Consider the following 20,722-nt stretch of genomic DNA (forward strand, 5'->3'; position numbering starts at 1 on the left):
ATGTTACATGAATCACACTATACACAAAATAGATAAATAAAAGCTACATTCAATCATCTATATGTCCATATACAAGAATATAGAATATATTTTTAAGGAGAAATGAATGGCAATAATTGAATGCCTATCCTAGTGCTAATAAAATGCTAATAGATGAAATGCAACAAATAGTGCCTATCATCAGTTGATCATCATCTTCATCGTATTTAAACTACGCTCAATGCCATTCTGCTGACTCACATTGTAGATTCTGCCCTTATCAGGAAAAAATAAAATATACTACAGAAAACCAAAAACTATCTCTGTGTATTTACATCTCTCAAGGAATCATCTTACCATTTACTGTCAAATCTAGGGTGGCTGACATTAGACTTTTTAAATTTGTGAAGGTTAACTCTCCCGGCTTACTGTTTTTAAACCCCTGCGGATCGAGTGGAACGAAAGATTTAAGGAAAATGTGTTTATTCTCTTCTGTTCCAGTTTAGGAAAACAAAAATCTGTTTAGCCTATTATTCGTTAGCAGCTCGAGTCCGTTCTGTTTTTGCTGTGGAAACAAAATGCAGAGACTTTTTGCCAGCCGAGCATGGAGAGGGTGCGCCGAGCGATTAGTGAACAGAGAGCACGGAGGAAGTGTTTTCTACAAGAGGTATTGATCTGCATCTTTTCTTTATTGCTTTCTTTGTTGTTTGTTGTTTTTTTGTTCTTTGTTTTGCTGAAATAACTGTTGGAAAACTTAGATGTATGTTTTTGCTTCATCCAATCTATTGTTCTTTTAATTAATATTTGTAGTACACCTGAATGTTCTCTGAATGATTCGCGATCTGACAAGAGAAACATGCTTTTGGTTTTTTTACGATCGTAGTTATTTTTAGAAAAATATCATGATATCCACTTTCTTAATATCAGGTGCTTCTGATATAACGCTTCTGTACATTTTCTCTGCTTTTTTGATATGTTTTATAGCCGCGATTTCATTATAAATCTGAACTATATCTTGATAAGATACGTTTATGGACGCGATTTTATCAATAATGTATAAGAACACAGGGGTTTCCTATCGTACAGCATATTTTATTTTCTCAAGGCATATCTATAAAGCAAGTTTAGTTTTTTAATTTGAATTGAGTTGGAAAAAAGCACATGTTATATGAAAATAAACGGCCATGAAAATTTTTAAGTTCATCTGAAGAAATCATTTCTGAGTATAATCCACATGATAATGACTAAGAGAATAGGGATTTGACCCATCACCAGGACACATGACTAATATTCTAATTATGACAGAAAATCAGTTTATTCTAGTGTTTGATCACTTTGAATTGATTTCTTTTCTGTTTGTTCAATTGGCTAGTCTACTAACCTTGTCAGAATGTCAGCTTCATTGGGTTATTTCTTAATCAGTTTCTTCAATTGTACAATGATCCTCTCTGCTAATCAGATATGTTTTTGAAAAACTGGTTTGATTGTCTCCTTTTTTATATGATATGTTTTATGAATCAAGGTTTTTGCTAGGTAGCATGATATGTATGATCTTGTTGCGAAGACAAGAAATAAGGTTTTGCTTCTATTTCACTTGATCAAAAAAGATTTGATGGTATCGTCTCCCAGTTACAAAAAAAAGAAATTCGATGTTTTTTCTAGGTAAAATTCCCTTTTTGTCTAACCATGGGATCAGATGCCACAATCAAAGGAATTCTTGTCCGTTCATTTGACACATTTTTTATTTGGTTTGGAAAACCAAAAAGGCTCACAGGAACCTGCTCTAAATTGGAAGCGTTTAAGCCAAAGTCTCTTCTGAAATATAAGATGATCTGCAGACCAGAGGAATTTTTGAACACTAAAAAGCACTTAGATATTATTTAGCAAGCCAGATGATACAACATAAATTTTACTGAGTAAGCAATTGAAACAAAACAAATTGGAACCTTTTGTGTACAGTAAGTGCTAATTCTTCTGTTAATTCTGGTCTTCTTTTATTAAGATTATTTTTGAAAGCATCCTCTGCTTTTACTCACCTGACCTTGAATCCTTCGATTGCCATCTGCATGCACCATGGCCCTGCATCTGCATGCACCACCAACTATATTCAGATTGCCACCCTACTATTCTAAAGCCATAGAATTTTAGGCTCCATCCCCATTGCCCTATAGTTGAAAGGCCATGGTAGGCATGAAATGTGCGCCTAGAGTTTTTAAGGCACTCTGCTGAATGCCCTACAATTCTAAGGCCCTACCATTTTGCCCTATCCCTATATTTTCTATGGCTATGGTGCCACCTCTAGATAGAGAGTAGGGCTGTAATCTTCATGGTTGTGCCTGGGTAGGGGCCCGCCTTAGGGCCATCCCAACTAACTAATCTACCTCTGCAGCACCAATTCAATATATATCATTGTCCATACACCCCTTATAATAGTAGGGGTAGGGTTGTATGGGTCCACATGCACACTGCCATTATGATATGCCTAAAATTCTATGGGGGGGCCGATATAGATTGGGGTGGGCCCATGGTCCAGTGGGAGGGAAACTAGCCATTCCAACCCCACACACCGTGGATACAGCCATTGCTCCCACACTCATCTGCGGGGATGGTTCATCGCCCCTCCCACCCATTGCTACTTTTGATTTTAGCTCTAACTTTGTCATATAACCTATACATCATTAATCTATACTCATCTAAAACTCACAATTCTTTCATCCTGTTCCATAGATTGTCCCACGACACTGCGTCAAAGGCTTTCTTGATGTCCACAAAACAATAATAAGCTTCTTCTCCTTGGTTGTCCTATATTTTCTCTATTAAGTGACTAATAGTGATGCAATGGTCTATGGTGGAGTGTCTAGTTTTGAAATTGTTTAACATTTTGTAGCTTCTTGCAGATAAAACTTATTGAATATATATATAAAAGTTATTATCACATTCTTAATCATATTAAACAAATGCTATTGATAACTATTGAGAGTTGAAGAGACATGTCTCAATGAAGACGTGCCTCTCAAATGTCATATACATATGCATTGAGAATGTAATTTGGAAAACACAGAAATTAAAAAAACAGTATTAGTACATTCACAACAATCTTCTAAAACCAACATGGAATTAGAGCAAGCCGATTCCTGCTTGTTTGAAAAGAAAATACGAATCTATGTAGACCACAACACTACCGATACAGGCTGGATTTTTGATGAAATTTCCAGACTTCTGTCATAAGCGAGGTAGAAGTTTTATTGCGCGGATGCCATAATTAGTAGATATTGTTTTTCAGCATTAAAGACGGTCACTTTAATATTTGCATACGTTGCATGTGTGCTTGTCCTTGGGCATTTGTTATGCAAGGCACAATCCTCATTAAAGAGCCTTTTGGAGAAATACAGTCCATAGCATGATCTGAGCATACTCACACCTCTTAGAATATGGAGTTTCTCGATTATTAGTTTCTTGGTTGTTGTGATGAGCACCCACGACAAGGAAATGAGACTCAACAATACCAAACAGAGGCATAGGCATGACAATAAAGAATATACATGGTATTTGAACACAAACTAGAGTACGGTTTTGGAGTGATATGATGAACATTTCTTTAAATGGTCTAAGCGGTGATAATCAATTATATGTTGCTTTGGAGATGCGACTAGAGAATCAGCATGATCGTTCTCATATATGGGAATAAAAGATGTAGAAAAAATAGTTTTAAAGTCAAGCAAATGAATTGGAACAGGCAGTAGTAGACATCACATATGTACAGTGGCACATAAAAAAAGAACGAATACCTACAAATGGGAGTTTACTTGGACATCGGAAAATTGTGTTGTTGGTAAAAGTGTTATGCCATCGGGATTAGTTAAGATGTTAGTTAGTTAGTACTCGAAGGGTGTTCCGTTATGACGCGACGGTTCAATTGCACCCCTTCGAAATCTATATATGTAACTCTCCCGTGAGACAAAAATCATTCAGTATTATCGATTCATGTTCTATCTTGTACTTGCGTATGATGTACTGAAGCATGGAGACATTCACGAAGAATATGTCTAATTCCCGAAGCATTGCATTTATGTCTTATTTCTGTTACTGTGATATGCATTAATCTACTTTATCGTAAACGGTAAACATTTGGCATCGTTGCTAATTTGAATCCAGAAAGTGCAACGTAGCAAATGGCATAAATGGGAATACCCGCACCACAAAACATTCAAACTAATCAAGACGGCATGACCAAGTTGTACGAAGGTGAGCACGCTCTGGTGGAGAACTTCCATATACTTTTTTGTGCAATGATTGAAATGTTCATTCATTGAGAAGCCATACAAGAAGAAATTTTGGAGGACACAGTTTGGGATGCTCTGAACATCAGTCCCGTTGCTAGTAGACTATTGCATCAGTTTCCTCGATTGTTTGCGCAAGCATTCCTTGCACAAGCATGACAAAGAGAGGAAGCTGAGAGGGAGCAACACAGGCAACAGACTCCCAGGAACTTTCTTGAATGTAATCGTCGGGAATCCGAGGATCGGGATGAAACCCGATCGAGATCTAACCCATGAGCCTTCGACTGTGGGAATATAAATGGAGTGTCTGTGAAAAGAACACTGAAACTCTGTAACAGTCACATGGATGACCCATGATGATGTATATAGAATATATATAAAAAGAAGCGTTCTTATTATCTATGATGTGTTTTTAAGAATTGATGCCAAATTAGTTGAACAAAGATAGAAATAAAGGAGAACAAAATGATGATGATGTCCACGTCGCACAACATGCTTTGATCCTCACATAACAAATCGAGCGAAGGCAACGACTTAGGCAACTTGCTGACAGGTACCACAGTGCCACAGGGGGTGCACTGAACGAAGAGCATAGTTCGCCTAACCGTCGGCGACCAAGAAGTGTGGAGGACTTATTAGAGGAGACACGACAAAGGTTGAATCTGATTGAGGAAATGAGGGAAGAATTTCTAAATTTACGTATACTATGTGTGGAGAATCCAAACAGAGGAGAAGAACGAACTAGCGCGACTCAAAGTGCTGAAGGAGCACAAGCACAGGTTGACCACTTTGTCCCTCACACACAGTACAGACAAGTACTGTTTGATAATCGCACAACCCTCTTTTCAGAACCTATTACACTGTAGAGTAATGCAAGTACATAGGCGCAAAACCATAAGGGGTGGTAGAGCTTGCCATCTTGGACAATATTTTCCAACATGTAAATATTAAAAGTTAAAATTATATTAATAAATACATATATTTATTTTTCACTGAGCATAACTTCATCTAAATTGATGAAATTTTATTATAATATATAGATTTATAACTTATGCAATAATTTTGAAATAGAACTTATCTTGGTTTTCTTTGCCTAAGTTTTGCAAGGATGGTGCATCGGTGAGGCAGTAGGAGGGGCTGGTTGCACAAATATGTATAGTACTTGAAAATTAGTTATAAAAAGATGTATAAGAATTACAAATGGAACTTTGGCATTCTAAATAAAGTTTAAACTAATAAACATAAAAAACATGGTAGGATTGCACTAAACATTAACAAAGGTGGATAGAGATTTGGGGGCAAATGAGGAACAAGTTTAAGAATGACAAATAGAACTTTGCATACCAAGTAATGTTTTTAATCACAAACATTAGGAACCTATCAATGACTGCATTAAACATTAATAATGGTAGGCGAAGGTTTGGGGTTAAGTGGCAGAGCCCCTTGCAAGGATTTGGAGGTAGAGCTTTTGATGGGGTCAAGGGGTAGTGACCCTTGTGAGGCTTTGGGGGTAGAGCTCCTAGTGGGGCTAAGGGTCAAAATATCATAAACCTATATGGCAAATGACATTTTTCACACTTTTACCACTTTCTTTGGCAACATTTGGAAGACCTTGGGATGGTTGGGAGACTTCTCCTAAATATTTTGGGGATGTCTCAGAGTCCGCAAACTAGGGAGTTCCCTAGAAACATTCTTAAGACATGAGCAACAATAGTGGGGATGTCCCCTCCAAGTTCCCATATCTTGGAAATGTGGGGTTTTGGAACACACTTTTTTGTTATGATATGGCTAGGACATGAAAAATTACATACAAAAGAGTAAGCTTTTGTAGTTTTTGAAGAGATTTCAAAGGCTTGATTAGAGGTAGATTTTAAAGGAGCGAACAAAATAAGATTTACCAATTAATAATGATTGTGTCTTGTTTAAGTATGTTCCTATATTTTTTTAACTGCTAGCTTTTCCTTTCTTCTCTTCTCTAATTGCTATCCTCCTTGTTCTTGCATTCAACCCTTTTGTTTTGGTTGTTTGTTATTTGTCAAGTACTTTTTGTTATACACTTAAAAGTGGTAGTCTATTATAATTACTTTTACATGTAGGTTCCTAACTTTATAATACATCTTCATAATTATTTTTGATAGATAAACAATGGGATTAGGGTCCACTCTCAATAAACAAAATTCACAAAAACTTTAGACCCACGAATGGGGAGCATAGAGAGACAAAGCTTACAAGAACCCTAAATATTCCAGTATCCTACTAGGAAACAAAAAAGAAATAAAAAGTAACAAAGTTACATTAGTACCAAATAGACCATTCAGTATTCCAAAAAATCATCTATCTTTTTTGGTAGCCCCTTACACTTGCTTCTAATGAGAAGCACCTCCATAGTCCATTGAATTCCATCATCAACTACATCACATCCTTCATAATGAAGCTTTTTTGCATTTGATTTTTTTAGCCAAGTTTGGTTTAGACATGGCTCTAGCACTCTAAGATGGAACATTGCTTGATGAGAACAACCACATTCACAATAAAATCTGCAAATTCCTTATCAAGATGCTCCATAAAAGGGTATGAGTCCTCACCATCAAAGAAACTATCAGCATCCTCACTAGCTTGATAATGATCAAGGCACCCATTCTTGTGCCAAGAGTTAAAAGGCTCCAAAGTAGTAATGGTATTACCCATGGGATGAATGGAAGAAAACATTTCAGGAACCTTGAGAGTGGAGACCACAAGACTAGGACAATCATGAGGCAAAAAAGAGGGCTGTACCAAAGGAGAGGAGACAACAAGGGGAGACTTGGGGTCTAGGTGTTTAGAATTTTTTTCCTATGTTTGTGCCGAACAAAATCATCATTAGGCTTTCTTGACTTCTTTACCCATTGCTTCAAATTGAATCTCCTTGAAGCACCAGATCTAGGAAAGGAGCAACCATAAATCTTGTGACCAATCTTGTTGCAATGAAAACACTTGAATGAAATACCTTCATTGTTGAGGTATTGGGTCCAAGAACCATGAGAAGAATGGATCAAAACAAAGTGGTAAACTAGCTTAAAAGTGTCGATGAGGGCACAAACCCTAATATATTTTCAATTGGAAACAAGAGGGTCTAATTTCACAAAAGAACCAATATGCCCAATCATATCCTTGATGTGATCTGAATTACACATAATTGATGAGAGAGTATAGGCAAATCCAGATAGGAATAGTAGAAATCTTGGTAGTAGCAAGATCAAAAAAGGGTTTCCTTGAATTAATAAACAAATTTGATTAGCCATAAAACCAAAGGTCATTCTGCTTCACAAAATTACAAGTTTCCATATAGGAGAAACAAAGTAGGAAAAATCCATGATCAAGAATCTCAATGATGGGCAAAGCTAGGATTTCCCAATTAACCTACATCTAATTTGTAAACTGTTTAATCGTCGATTGTTTGCACGTGCACTAGATTAGAGGGAGTGACCCCTAATCTCTAAAAAAGCAAGGTCAGTGCAATTGTTCATGATGTGGAAATTTGCTAGATCGTTCACTAGCCAAACCTCAGAGCCGCCCATCAAGTACATAGGTAAGCTATCTGGGAGAGGTGATTTCTTCAAGGGCCGTTCATGGGGTTTGGGGTTTGCCTCAATCCAAGTTTTGGAAATTCAGAATAAATATGAAAGGGATTCACATGATTTCTCTAGCCCTCAATGAAAGTGGGAAGCATGGAGTGTTGAGAAGAATAAACACAAGCCATAGGCGTGAACTAGTCTAAAACCCTAGCAAGTGTATCCTCCTTGAGGCACAATCTAGAGCCTGTGTGAGCAGCCAGTTCATTCCTAGTGAAAATCCTCACATACTGCTTCTCACTTGACCATCTAATTGCTTCCTTCACACTAGAGCATGATCGTGATAAACCATGAGCTTCCTCACTTGCGTAGGGCAACATGTTTGTGCACGTTGCACATATACCTCAAAATTCATACATCTTTATAACATTGATTATTATAAATACTATTTTTAATAATTTTTATTTAATATTATATATTATGTAGTACATTCAATATTTTCAACATTATATAGTATAGTTATACCTAACCACATCAAACCCAGTGGAAAAAATATTGCATCCCAAACCTATATTTAATACTATACTAGAATTAGTGACCTAGTATTCTTGCTGTTTAGCATTTTCTTCAACTAAATGTGATTTGTGTTCAAAGTTGATGTTTGTTTTTGTAGTTGTCCATATAATAGGCCTATTGTGATGTCCCCAATTTTAATGTACTAATAAATAAATAAATAAATTTGTCTTAGGAATAAAATGAAATAATAAATGACATTTAATTAATTAATAAATATGGAGCCTAAATTAATAAAATAATGAAATGATTAATATTGTTAGCATATACTTGTAAATTTCTAGATGCTTCTTGGAGGTCTTTATAAGGAGATGTCTGGGGCCTAAGCATTGTAATGGATCTAGATTGAATTTGACTCTGTGTTGTATTTTTAAAAGATGGAGATTGAAGGAGTTTGTTCGTACTTTTAGAGGTGGAAGACCTACTAATTCTGCGAGTTGCAGTTTCAGTGGTTCAACGCCACCTTATTTTTCCATTGGAGATATCGTTTTCATATCTCACTATGTGTGGCAGATTTGCTATTCGCCACCATTTGGCAATCATTTGTATCTACTTGAATCTTGTCCCATGCACATGTAATTGAAGTATTGAATCTGAAAGTAATGTATTTTGTATCACTGGAGTTTGTTGACTATCTTTGGATGTTCTCTTGTGTGTGCAAATCTACCAAATCTCATGTTGTGCTGAATATATGCAATAATCCTCTCTAGTGCCTATTCATTTCATCCCTAGCATCATGGGTGGTTAGCACTATTTGACACTTGACTTTTGCGATAACATTTTTAATTCCTATTTTGCACCTTCATGCAACATATGGCTGCATGTCACAGTGAAGTATATCCCATACTCATTGTGTACAATCTTAAAACCCTCCATCCGTGAAATCCTTCCATGAACAACACACTCCAACCCCTCGTAAAACCTCCATCCACACATCTTTTATGGACTCCACACTTACCTACTGAATGGATCCCTCACAATCTTTGTACGGTCCAGAACCACCATATCTATAAGGTCCACAACTCCTACCATATGCTGACTCACAATCCCCTTTGGAAAACTTCTCTCCTTCATTGTATATCTATCAAATTGGTCATATATAGACACCGTATGGACATAACTATGGCATGAGGAGTGGGTGTTTGAATGGAACATTATAGTGCTGTCAGAGCTGGTGATCTTGCCAGCCTGTTGGTTATTGAGATCGAATCATGGCACCAAGTGATGGTTTGAGTGAAATGTCGAGAGAGTTAAGAAGTCAACAGAAACTTCACGAATAGTCAAGGGTTGCACCCATCCTCTTGGCAGGCACAAAGCCATTAATGATAACTATCACTCCTAATGTTGAGCGCGAGGAATTGAAAACACCCAATGTGGTTGAGTTGCTAAACAAATAAAGCAAGATTGGGTGATTGGTGAATGGGAGAAGGACATATCTTTGAAGTATCGCATAGAATTGCAAATGAAGTATCTATCATATTGGCAGAATAAACTCTTTAACAATGGTTTGAAGTGGGAGATTGATAAGTGGCTACAGGACGGAGTCATAGAAACACCAAAGGATATGGATATACAAAAGACGGTAATTGCCCCTTCAGATGGAGAACAACAAAGGTCTCAAGACAATCAGAAGATTGAAAAAATTATGGATGATTCAAATAAGGTTGATGGTGGAGAAACCGTTGAGGTCAGGGAAGAAGACAAAAAGGGTGATGATGGAGAAACCGTTAAGGTCAGGGAACAAGATAAAATAGAAGATCTAAAACAGAAGGACCATTAAGCCAATGTCGAAGTGGACCCTCATAATACTGTTTGTGTGTGGAAGGAGAGCAAGGGTACAAATCTTCTAGAGCATATGGGTAATGATATGGAGTCACATAAATGGAATCACAAACCTAGAGGTGGAAGCATTACCAACTATCAATTGCAGGAACAAGGTAATGATATGGAGTCACATAAATGGAATCACAAACCTAGAGGTGGAAGCATTACCGACTATCAATTGCAGGAACAATTGCTAACATTATTTGAGTATGAAGTCTATCCTCCTTAGGTGGCGATCATGAAGGATTACATCTTCAAGACTGGTGTGTTTGGGATACTGAAGACTATGGATACGATAATGTTTATATCAGAGTGGTGGAACAGAATTTTGTCGACAATATGACATAACAAAGGTTGGATGCCATTTCACTCATTACACCTGCACAGTTGGTTTAGGATCCTTTTGTTGAAGGAATTTCGTTCAATTATGGATTGCTTGAGGGCAAGCAATCTTTGGGTGGTGAGGATTTGTGATGTCCCCAATTTTAATGTAATAATTAATTAAGTAATTAGTTCTTGGAATAAAATAAAATAATAAAAGACATGTAATTAATTAATTAATAAATATGGGGCCCAAATTAATAAAATAATGAAATAATTAATATTGTTAGCATGTACTTGTAAATATCTAGATGCTTCTTGGATGTCTTTATAAGGCAATGTCTGGGCATTGTAATGGATATAAGATTGGATTTGATTCTTTTTTTAATTATGGAAGTTGGAGGCTAAAGGAGTTCACTCACAGTTTCGGAGGTGGAAGACCTTCCCTATTGTGCCAGTTGCAGTTTTGGTGGTTTAGTGCCACTCTATTCTGCCATTAGAGATATCATTTGGATATCTCACCATGTACACCAGATTTGCTATTCGCCATTGTTTGGCAACTGTTTGTATCTTGTCCCATGCACATGTATTTGAAGTATTAAATCTGAAAGTAATGTATTTTGTGTCGTTGGCTTTTGGTGACTATCTTTGGATGTTCTCTTGGGTGTGTGGATCTACTAAATTGCGTTGTGGTGAATATATGCAATAATCATCTCTGGTGTCTATTCATTTCATCTTTAGCATCGCTAGTGGTTGGCACTATTTGACACTTGGACTTGTGCAATAACATTATTAATTCCTATGCAGTGCCTTCAAGCAACATATGGCTGTAAATCATGCTGAAGTATACCCCATACTCACTGTGTACAATCGTAAAACCCTCCATCCACAAAATCCTTCCACGTATGATACACTTTGTTGGTTCTCAAAACCACAGATTGGAATTCCAGGAGCTTTGCCAATTCTTTGATAGGATAGCCCAATCAGTTTTGGCCAACAAATTGGAATGACTTCAACTCCCCTGCACTTTAGGCTTCGTTAGACCTAGACAGGTAAACCTTTACTCCAAACTTGATCACCTGATTAGGATGAGAGAGGACATGCAGAGAAACTTTATGATCCATAATTAGGATGAGAGGGGAAATGTAGAGAAAGATAAATGTGCAAATTAGCCTCTTAGAGGAGAAATAAAAAGACAAGGGGAGAAAGCACAATACGCATCAAAAGGCAGAGAGGAAAATAAAATAAAGGAAAGGGAAAAATAAAGAAATCAATGCATTAAAATGAACACAAAATGAAGAACTAAACCAAACTCTATAAACAAAAAGAAAAACTCTAAATGAATAAACAAAAAAGAAGAAAAAGAACACATACATATATACATATACACACACACACGCGCACACACACACACACACACACACACACACACAAACACACACACACAACACATACGAATATAAAAATAAATAAAAAGAACTAAATATACCACATGAAGAACTACACATAACTAAATATATCTTTAGGTGGTATATTTAGTTCTTTTTATTTATTTTTATATTCGTATGTTATATATATGCATTATGTTTCTTCTGTTTTGTTTATAGTTTTTCTCTTTTTTTTAATAGAGTTTGGTTTAGTTCTTTACTTTTGTGTTCATTTTAATGTACTGATTTCTTTAGTTTTCCCTTTCCTTTATTTTCTTTTCCTCTTTGCCTCGTGTTACATGTTGTTCTTTATCCCCTTGTCTTTTTATTTCTCCTCTGAGAGGCTAATCTGCATTTATGTCTTTCTCTACATGTCCTTCTCTCTCATCCTAATGATGGATCACAGAGTGTGATCCGAAACGTTGATGACAAAAACTCACACACAGTTGAATCCAGAAATTGCATCAAACTGGATTGTGGAAATTTGATAATGTTAATAGTGGATAATGTTGGGGATTAGGAGTTGCGGCTAACAAGGAAGTCATCCCTCAAGGCATGTGGGCAACCGGCAAAATGATGACCAAACTGCAATTCTAAAAGGTAATTTAGTCTAAAGCATCAAAATGTTGTTGATGTTTTGTAGCTTCACTTGGATAAATTGGCATATATATATTATAGATCTTATATATATAATTAATTATAAGATTGTAATTATGTTAACGAACGGGCATGTCCCATGAAAGGACATGTCTATTCTTTACTCACTTTCTTATATATATAAGAGGTCGCTGCCATTTGGAAAATATATACCAAAAACATGACAATGCGTATAGATTTGTAGCAGACCTTTAAAAACTAGCATGGTATCATAGTAGAAAGATTCTCGCCCAATTGAGAGGAGTTCATTATCGAATCAATTAAGAACAGATTGTGATTAATATATCCAATAAGATGCTTCAAATCATTAGCTATGCCCATCTTGATGTTCTCAGACCTGCTATGATGGAGGAAATAAAGGGTCTATTTTAAGACTTGGTACCGTAGATTGATGCACACATATTTTGAGACAATTAGGATCTAATCAGTAGCATTATGTTCAGATCCTTGCAATAGATAATTAATATTGCTGATGATCATGATGTCATAGAGGTTTGTGGAAGCATGTTGATGGCACATACAAGAAAGATGAAAACATTCGCACTTTACCTCACTCTCTTGCTCCAAGCCTTAGAAAGTGATCTGTGTTGGCCTTAGCTAGGCCCCAAGCCCGCTGTCCAGTGAAAATCAGATCAGCACCCGCCTATACCGCTGAAAGAGTTACGGCTAAAACCCCTGCATCATAATTCTGAGTTTATTGTAAAATTTGTTATTTGCAAATAGTGTTTCAAAGAACATGACAGAATGGGCTCTTGCACATGCTTAGGTTGGAACATTCATTGATCAATCATCAACTCTATCCATCTGATGGCAAGCAAAAATGAACGACTTTTATGTTTGGCATTCACACTGAGTTTGATTCACCACAGGTTCCTTGAAAGTTGCCTAGGTTTGGTTCATTGCTAGCTATATTTAGAAACCAGTTCTGGATCCTACTTCTCTATTTCCTATTCACAGCTAGTGTCACAGCTATGATGATTTTTCTAGTTTGATACAAGATGCATTGGTTGTAAAGAAGCTCACACCATATGTTTTTAATCATCCCAAGCAAGAACTCTTGAGCAGATTGTTCTTGTGATAGAATGTTTGATGGAAGGGAAAGCTTATTTGAGTCGGGCACTTCTGAATACATGTCTTGCAAGCCTTTGAAATGATGTACGGGTAACAAGCAGATCATGTTCGCTTACTGTCGAGGTGCATCTATATGAATGTTAAATTGGTACCTATAAAGGGGTAACACACAAATTCAACTTGAGAGTGAGAATATCGAGCATTTTTAATAGATAATACACATACTATAAGGAGGTGTCGATAATATTAGGGACCCACCGCCTACCAAGTAGGTCTAAAGGTAATACTTGATATGTTTATATTTTGTTGAGAATATTTTCTAATATATATTTATATTAAAGAGTAGCATTATTTAATATTTCTTAATATAGATTATGAAGAGTTAAGATATAATTGATTATAATGGATATAAAAGATTTTATAATTTTTTTATGTTATTATATTTGATAAAAGTAATATTGTGAACAATAAATAATTATCAAAGATGATATGTACTATAAGAGCTATTTATCTTGATCTTTTCATCTAAGAATATTCTTGTAGGCGGAGGGAGATAGATTGTGATTCAGAGGGATCCTGACATTTCATTAGAGGCAATCTTGATAGAGAGGGAGCATAAAGAGAATATGATTCAGTCAACCTTTGGTGATCATGATCATATTGATTCAGAGGGAGTAAACCATGTTGCAATGGATTCTCTAGTGATCAATAAAGTATGGTAATTAAGAGGACTATTATTCATGAATATACATTGTGACCATGTGATTTTAATGGGCGTACCCTCTGCGTACATCACGAGGAAGTGACGACTTCCAAATAATGTTGCTTGTATTTGCAAAAGTTATTGTAAGGTGGTGATTTTACAATAGCTTGTATTATGAGATCAAATAAATTGAGTAAATGGTGAATGCCTTGTATCTCAACATTCTGGGAGACCATTACTCAGAGTATTTGGTGAATATCTTTGATATTCTGGGAGGCCAATACTCTTGATATCATATGTTTGAGTAATTGGTGAATATCTTATGATATTCTGGGAGACGAATACTTGTGATGTCAAATGTGATATCACACCTTATTTGAGTACTTGGTGAATATCGGATGTCGATATTCTGGGAGGCCAATACTCTTAATATCAGTTGTGATATCAAAACCTTTTGAGTACTTGGTGAATATCTTTGATATTCTGGGAGGCCAATACTTGTAATATCAATTGTGATATCAAAATGATAGATATCATTTGATCAAAGATATATTTTTTGTCATACTTAATATTACCAATGGTGTAATACATGTCCTGTGTTTATCCTCCCTAGCTAAGAGGGAGTGTTGATGTTTTGTAGTTTCACTCGGATAAATTGTAGCATATATATATATATATATATATATATATATATATATATACATATATTAGAGAACATATATTTATAATTAATTATAAGATTGTAATTATGTTAACGAGCAAACATGTCCCATGAAAGGACATGTCTATTCTTTACTCACTTTCTTATATATATATATATATATAAGAGGTTATTGTCATTTGGAAAATATAAACCAAAAACATGACAATTCGAATACACTTGTAGTAGGCCTCTAAAAACTAACAAGTATGGGAATCCAAGAAGAAGTATGCTGGGAAAAGGAAATTTGAAACTCTGACAAAGACAAGGAAATTTTAGAGGTTGGGCCAAACCTATGCCAGGATAGGAAACTTCGAAACTCTAACATTTAGTACAATCTTTGGAATTCGAAAAAATACCTCCATTCTTAGTTTTTTCTTTGTATTTTGGGCAATTTACAATGCATTATAAGCACAAAAGTGATGAGGGAGAACTACACTTAGGTAAACTTGATAAAAGTGGGCCCATGGAAGGATTTCTAAAGTTAAATATATGTGATGGGCAAAATGAGGTCGAAATGCACAAAACAAATTTGGCAATGTCATATTAAATCCTCTCAATTTCTATTGCTATTTTATCTCGTCACTACTTCAGATTATAATATAAGTCTAAGCTTCCTTTTGGTCCTTTTGATTGACAGCAATGATTAAGTGACAGCTTGGGAAACGGTCCCCCAGCTAAATGATTATCATGGCTGCTAGCTAAGGTTGTTCTATCACATTAAAGAACCCTACGAAACCTTTTTGACCCTTAATCCTAGAACCTATCCCAATCTTTGCTGCTGTCCTCTTTTGTTGTTTTTCTTCATTTTTTCAATGTTTTAAGAAATCTCATTGATTTCATGTACAGTGTTTTTACTTAATTCAATGTTGTTGCTAGAGACTTGATAAGTGGTATGTTTAAAATGGTTTGTTCCACACCATATTTTCAACATAGCTTGCATTGAATCCGATCAACATTGAAATGTTATGATAAAGGTATACGAATTTGGAAAAATAAAATATCTGATACTTTTCTGAAAATGCAGTTTCATGTGTTAACATATCTTAAAACTCCTAAAAAATGCTCCAAATTCATAGTAATGTCATCTAAATCTCCTTGGCACTCCTAGCAGTTTCAAACAATTGAAAAACAGCCCTCAATACAAAGTAGTTTCAGGTCAATATTTAGGAAAACTGACCTCAATGAGAAGTTTTTGAAATTCAGCATTTGATAAAAGATATAGTCTGTCCCTTGCATAAGCGTGATCTTTGAAGCTTTTTAATATCCTCACCATGATCTAAGAAATCATTTGATAGTCACACTCGCAACCTCTTGAAAATCTGTCTTGAATGATCTGTATCGAACTTAGATGGCAATGGTTAAATGAAAAAATAAGGCAAGGGTCGTATAAAAACGTCCCATTCAAGGTTTCAAACTTGTGATTACTGTACTGATGAGCAGGCACTTGTCAGTATGCACAAATATTACAACTCTTTTTTGGTCAATACCCAGTCAACCCACGTGTACCTAGCATGCTCAAGCACTTGCTGCATATGTACAATTTTAATCTTGCACTTGTGCCCTAGGGATTTGATAAGCTGTGAAACAGTTGAAATTTCAAGGATTTCCACTTGTTTGATATTGTAGAGAGATCTTTGCTAGTTGCAAAAACAGTTTGGCATTTCTATGAGATTTGACGCATTGGTGGAAGAAAATGATTGGTATGTGTGTTTACATCGTAGGTAGATGAAGAATCAAGATTTACAATACTTATTTTCTTTACAAATAGGACAATATTTTCCATTATAAATTGATGAATATCTAAACTTAGTATTAAGGTCTCTCTCACTCACCAATGAACATCATCAGATCTTTAATCAGTTCTTTCCCATTGATTAATGATTACATTGCCCACTTCCATTTCAGGCTTGGACTGTGCTCCTCATTGAGACTTTCTTATCTCTTCAGTACTCATCAGCTTATGCCTTTTGGGATTATTGTGCCCTCTACTTGACTATTTGTAATTTTGTATTGATTTCTTGGCCATGTGTAGGGGGTCTCCTACCCTTTACAGTCCCCTTTGATATTCTCTTCCTAGAAATTTCTATCATAGTTGGATGTACTTTTGAGTCCCACACACCTATTTTTGGTCATCTGTTGACATTAAAATGATATTTCTCCCTTTCCAGCTAAGCTTACCTGCCCCTGTTCCTACCACTTATATGCAAACAAGCAGAGGAAGAACAAGATACCATAATATTGCATTGGTGTGGTGCCAGAATAAAGGAATCAAAAAAGATATAAAGATCTACAAATGATACAAGTGGGTCAATGAGACTCAAAAAAAAATGCAGTATACATTCTTTCTTAGTGGACTACATTAGAATCATAATTAATTGAAACAAAAATTCACCTGGGCAGAACAAACTGAATCAAATCAACTTCAAGTCTTTATAATTTCTATCACATTAAGTAACAAACTGACTCTCTATTTGAATGTTTTGACTTGGTGTTTATGTCTTTTCCAGTTTCTAGCACTAGCAGGTTTGAATGAATGAACAGTAATTTGTGCTTGGTTCTAGCATGGTCTGGACTCTGAAGTGGCATAGCAAGGGATAGATTGAATATACATTATGGTTCTTATCTTCTGAGTAACTATTATTGCTCGATTTTTTGTTAGGTCTGCTCACTTGCTCGCTTTTCGCACTTTGGATGCAGAAGAAGTATCAGGTTCTCAACATGCAGAAGTTCTGAATTTAGGTCAGATTTACTCTCAGTAATCAAGGTCTTTTTATATTTATTTGTTGTACGTGCCATTTTGGTGCAATTTCCATGTTAAACCAATACGTATGTTATTGGTATTTGCACTTTTTATTTCCGTTTGATGTGATATTCTATTTTGAAGCTATCATTTTCTTCATAAGACTAAAGTTGGTATATACTATTAGCATAACTTGCCTGGCTTCCTAGAGAGTGCACATCTTACTAAGCATCCATCAAGACCTTGACAAGTCTAGTCAGTGTAATGATTTCTTAAATTATATTTGATAGTATGGGTTATCTGACTATGAATTAATTGTTTGTTGACTCGTGGATAGTTATAAGAGTCAGTCAGTCAGAGTTGGTTAATTGACAATTGTATTCCTCTTGGAAATTATTGGGTCTTTTAAATAGATGGTGTATGGCCAAGGAAAGCAGTATAATCTAGTCTGATTGACCCTGATTCTTGGCTAACCATCTCTGGTTTACTTCTGTGTTAATTTTATGGGCAAATAATGATGCACTTTAACTCTTTTATTCGGTATGCATTAATTATTAGCTATAAGTTGCTGGTTCGGATTTTGGTTTGTATGCGGGTTCGATATTCGGGTTCAACATTCGCTCGATTTTATTTTGGGCTGGGTTTGGTTCGTTTTGGGTTCGTTCATACAAGATATTTTTTTTTAAAAGAAAAATTATATATATGTAAACATATGCTGCAGCAAATAAATTTATACACCACTATGCTAATATTATAGCAATTTAGCAGCATACACCACCATATATATTCACGATTTAGTTCAAATAGCATGACAAATGTCAAAATACACCACTATATCAATGTTTCAATTCAAAAACAGTAATGCCAACATTACCAATCACTAATCACTATCAGTCATGATCAAGAATAATCAAAGAATTCCTCATCATTAGGAAGTTGTAGATTAGAAGCACAATTAGTGCCACTAGCATCAGTAGTCTTAGTTGTAGCCTCTGGATCAGCTTCAACATCATTATGTATCTCATCATTATGTTCACCAATACCATCATCAATTGCTAGTACATCAAAGTGGGCTTCCAACTCCGTAGACTTTGGCTCAATATTCCATTGTTTTGCCTCCCTTTTTTTGTAGGTGTTCTCTTTGTGAGTTGTGAGCCTCAAGTTGGAATGCACAAAGACCAAGTTATTTGCCTTCTTAGAGTTTAGTTGGTTGCATTTTATTGAGTAGATAAAGGAGTATGTGCTCCAATTTCTCTCAGATGATGATGAACTAGCAACCCATCAAGATTTACAAATTTGAAATTATAGAGTGAAGAGTTTTGAATATTTATGAACAAGAAATTACATATTAGAATCTTAAGATTAAAGAACTTACCTTTGATAAAATTTTGACGGCAACGGGCTGCAAGAGTTGGTACTTTTGTCCATGGAAGTACCACCCTTAATGAGCATCAGCATTGTTCTTGTCTTCAAGAGCATCAATACCACAATTGTCGTGCTCTCAAAACTCATAAATTCAGACCTCACTGCTGATCGTAAGTGCTGTGGAAAGAGTCTTCAGAGGACTGCCTTGTACCCTTCAGCAACTTCACGATCTCTGTATGGAGCAACTCTAGTGCTGTTCGCCTTGAGGACATCTTGGCTATAGAACCTAGGGGTCAATGCAAAGGCAAGTAGATGCAAAGGGGTAGTCATTTTATTTCATCTCTCTTCCATGATTACTTTTAGCTCCTAGAAGAACTTTTCATTAGAGTCTTGCTCTTTCTCATTTATGATGGCTCTAATATCTTTAATCACAGAGTCAATGCCATCATATACCTCACCCAAGCAAGGCCTATCCTTGTTAGTGTATCGGATCATGCTCAGTATAGGCTCAGTGAACTTCAGAAGGTACTCAGCATGATCCCACTAAGAGTCTCGTAATATCCTTTCCTTAATGACAGCTGCCCTTTCACTATTAGATTGCCTCCATATGCTCCAATTAGCACTGGTTACCATTCTAGACAATGCCTCTTTCACTTTGGTAAGGTGTCTCAAAACAATAGTGTTGGAGGCAAAGCGGGTCTCAACAACCTATTTTAAGATCAAAACAATAGTAGATTAAAAATTTAAAATCAACTAATCTATTTAAATTTAAAAACATAAAAAGTTTACTAAACTAATGCGACTAGATTTCTAAACATGTATAAATTTTAAACAATTGAACTTACCTTCAAGAGCTCCAATTTCGAGAATTGTCTAAATATGGCTTGTGTCATATGGTGGTTTGTGACAAACATTTGGATATCTTGTGCCTCTTCATGCAATTTTTTAATCCACTCAACCTTAGTGCCAACTTTTTGCAGCATTAGGTTGAGTGAGTGCACAACGCAAGGTGTCCAAAAAATGTGTTTGTACCACTCCTCAACCAGTAAGCCGGCAACCCTACAATTCTTTGCATTGTTGGTTACTACTTGAACAACATTCTGAGGGCCAACTTGCTCAATGACTTGGATGAGAATGTTTGCAATGAAAGGACCGTCCTTTACCTGACCTTCACAATCCACAACTCTCAAAAACATTGTACCTCTTGTAGACACTGCAATAACATTCACCAGAGGACGGTTCCTCGCATCTTTCCATCTATCCGATACTATTGTGACACTTGTTTCGGTCCATGAATCCTTGATGGGCAGTATGGCAACGTCTACACGGGCCACCTCATCATCAAGTAAAGTGGTGCGTATCTTCTCCTAACTAACACTCTTGAACCCCTTTGGAGCCTCATTAGTTGCTCTCACCATGTATTGCCAATATGGTGAGAGAACAATATTAATCCATTTGCATATACACATCTCGCTATGGCTTGATTGGCAATGTCTCTAACATCATTTTGAAATGATGCTTCCAATGG

The 20,722-nt window shown here is 35.9% G+C and overlaps 1 protein-coding gene across 1 annotated transcript in view; it reads left to right on the plus strand.

Annotated features, from left to right (window-relative positions):
* Positions 1-233: 233 nt before the first annotated feature.
* ALDH12A1 (aldehyde dehydrogenase 12A1) overlaps positions 234-20,722 on the plus strand; it is a 187,432-nt gene continuing 166,943 nt past the window's right edge. Inside the window, exons 1-2 of the mRNA XM_089807563.1 lie at positions 234-646; positions 17,749-17,828. Coding sequence (XP_089663689.1) covers positions 558-646; positions 17,749-17,828 — 169 coding nt within the window. The 5' untranslated portion in view covers positions 234-557. The remainder of the gene's footprint in view (positions 647-17,748; positions 17,829-20,722) is intronic.

Source organism: Cupressus sempervirens, chromosome 10 (assembly GCF_028749045.1).
Source record: "Cupressus sempervirens isolate cs-2001-9-10 chromosome 10, ASM2874904v1, whole genome shotgun sequence".
In the NCBI taxonomy this organism is placed as follows: Eukaryota; Viridiplantae; Streptophyta; class Pinopsida; order Cupressales; family Cupressaceae; genus Cupressus; species Cupressus sempervirens.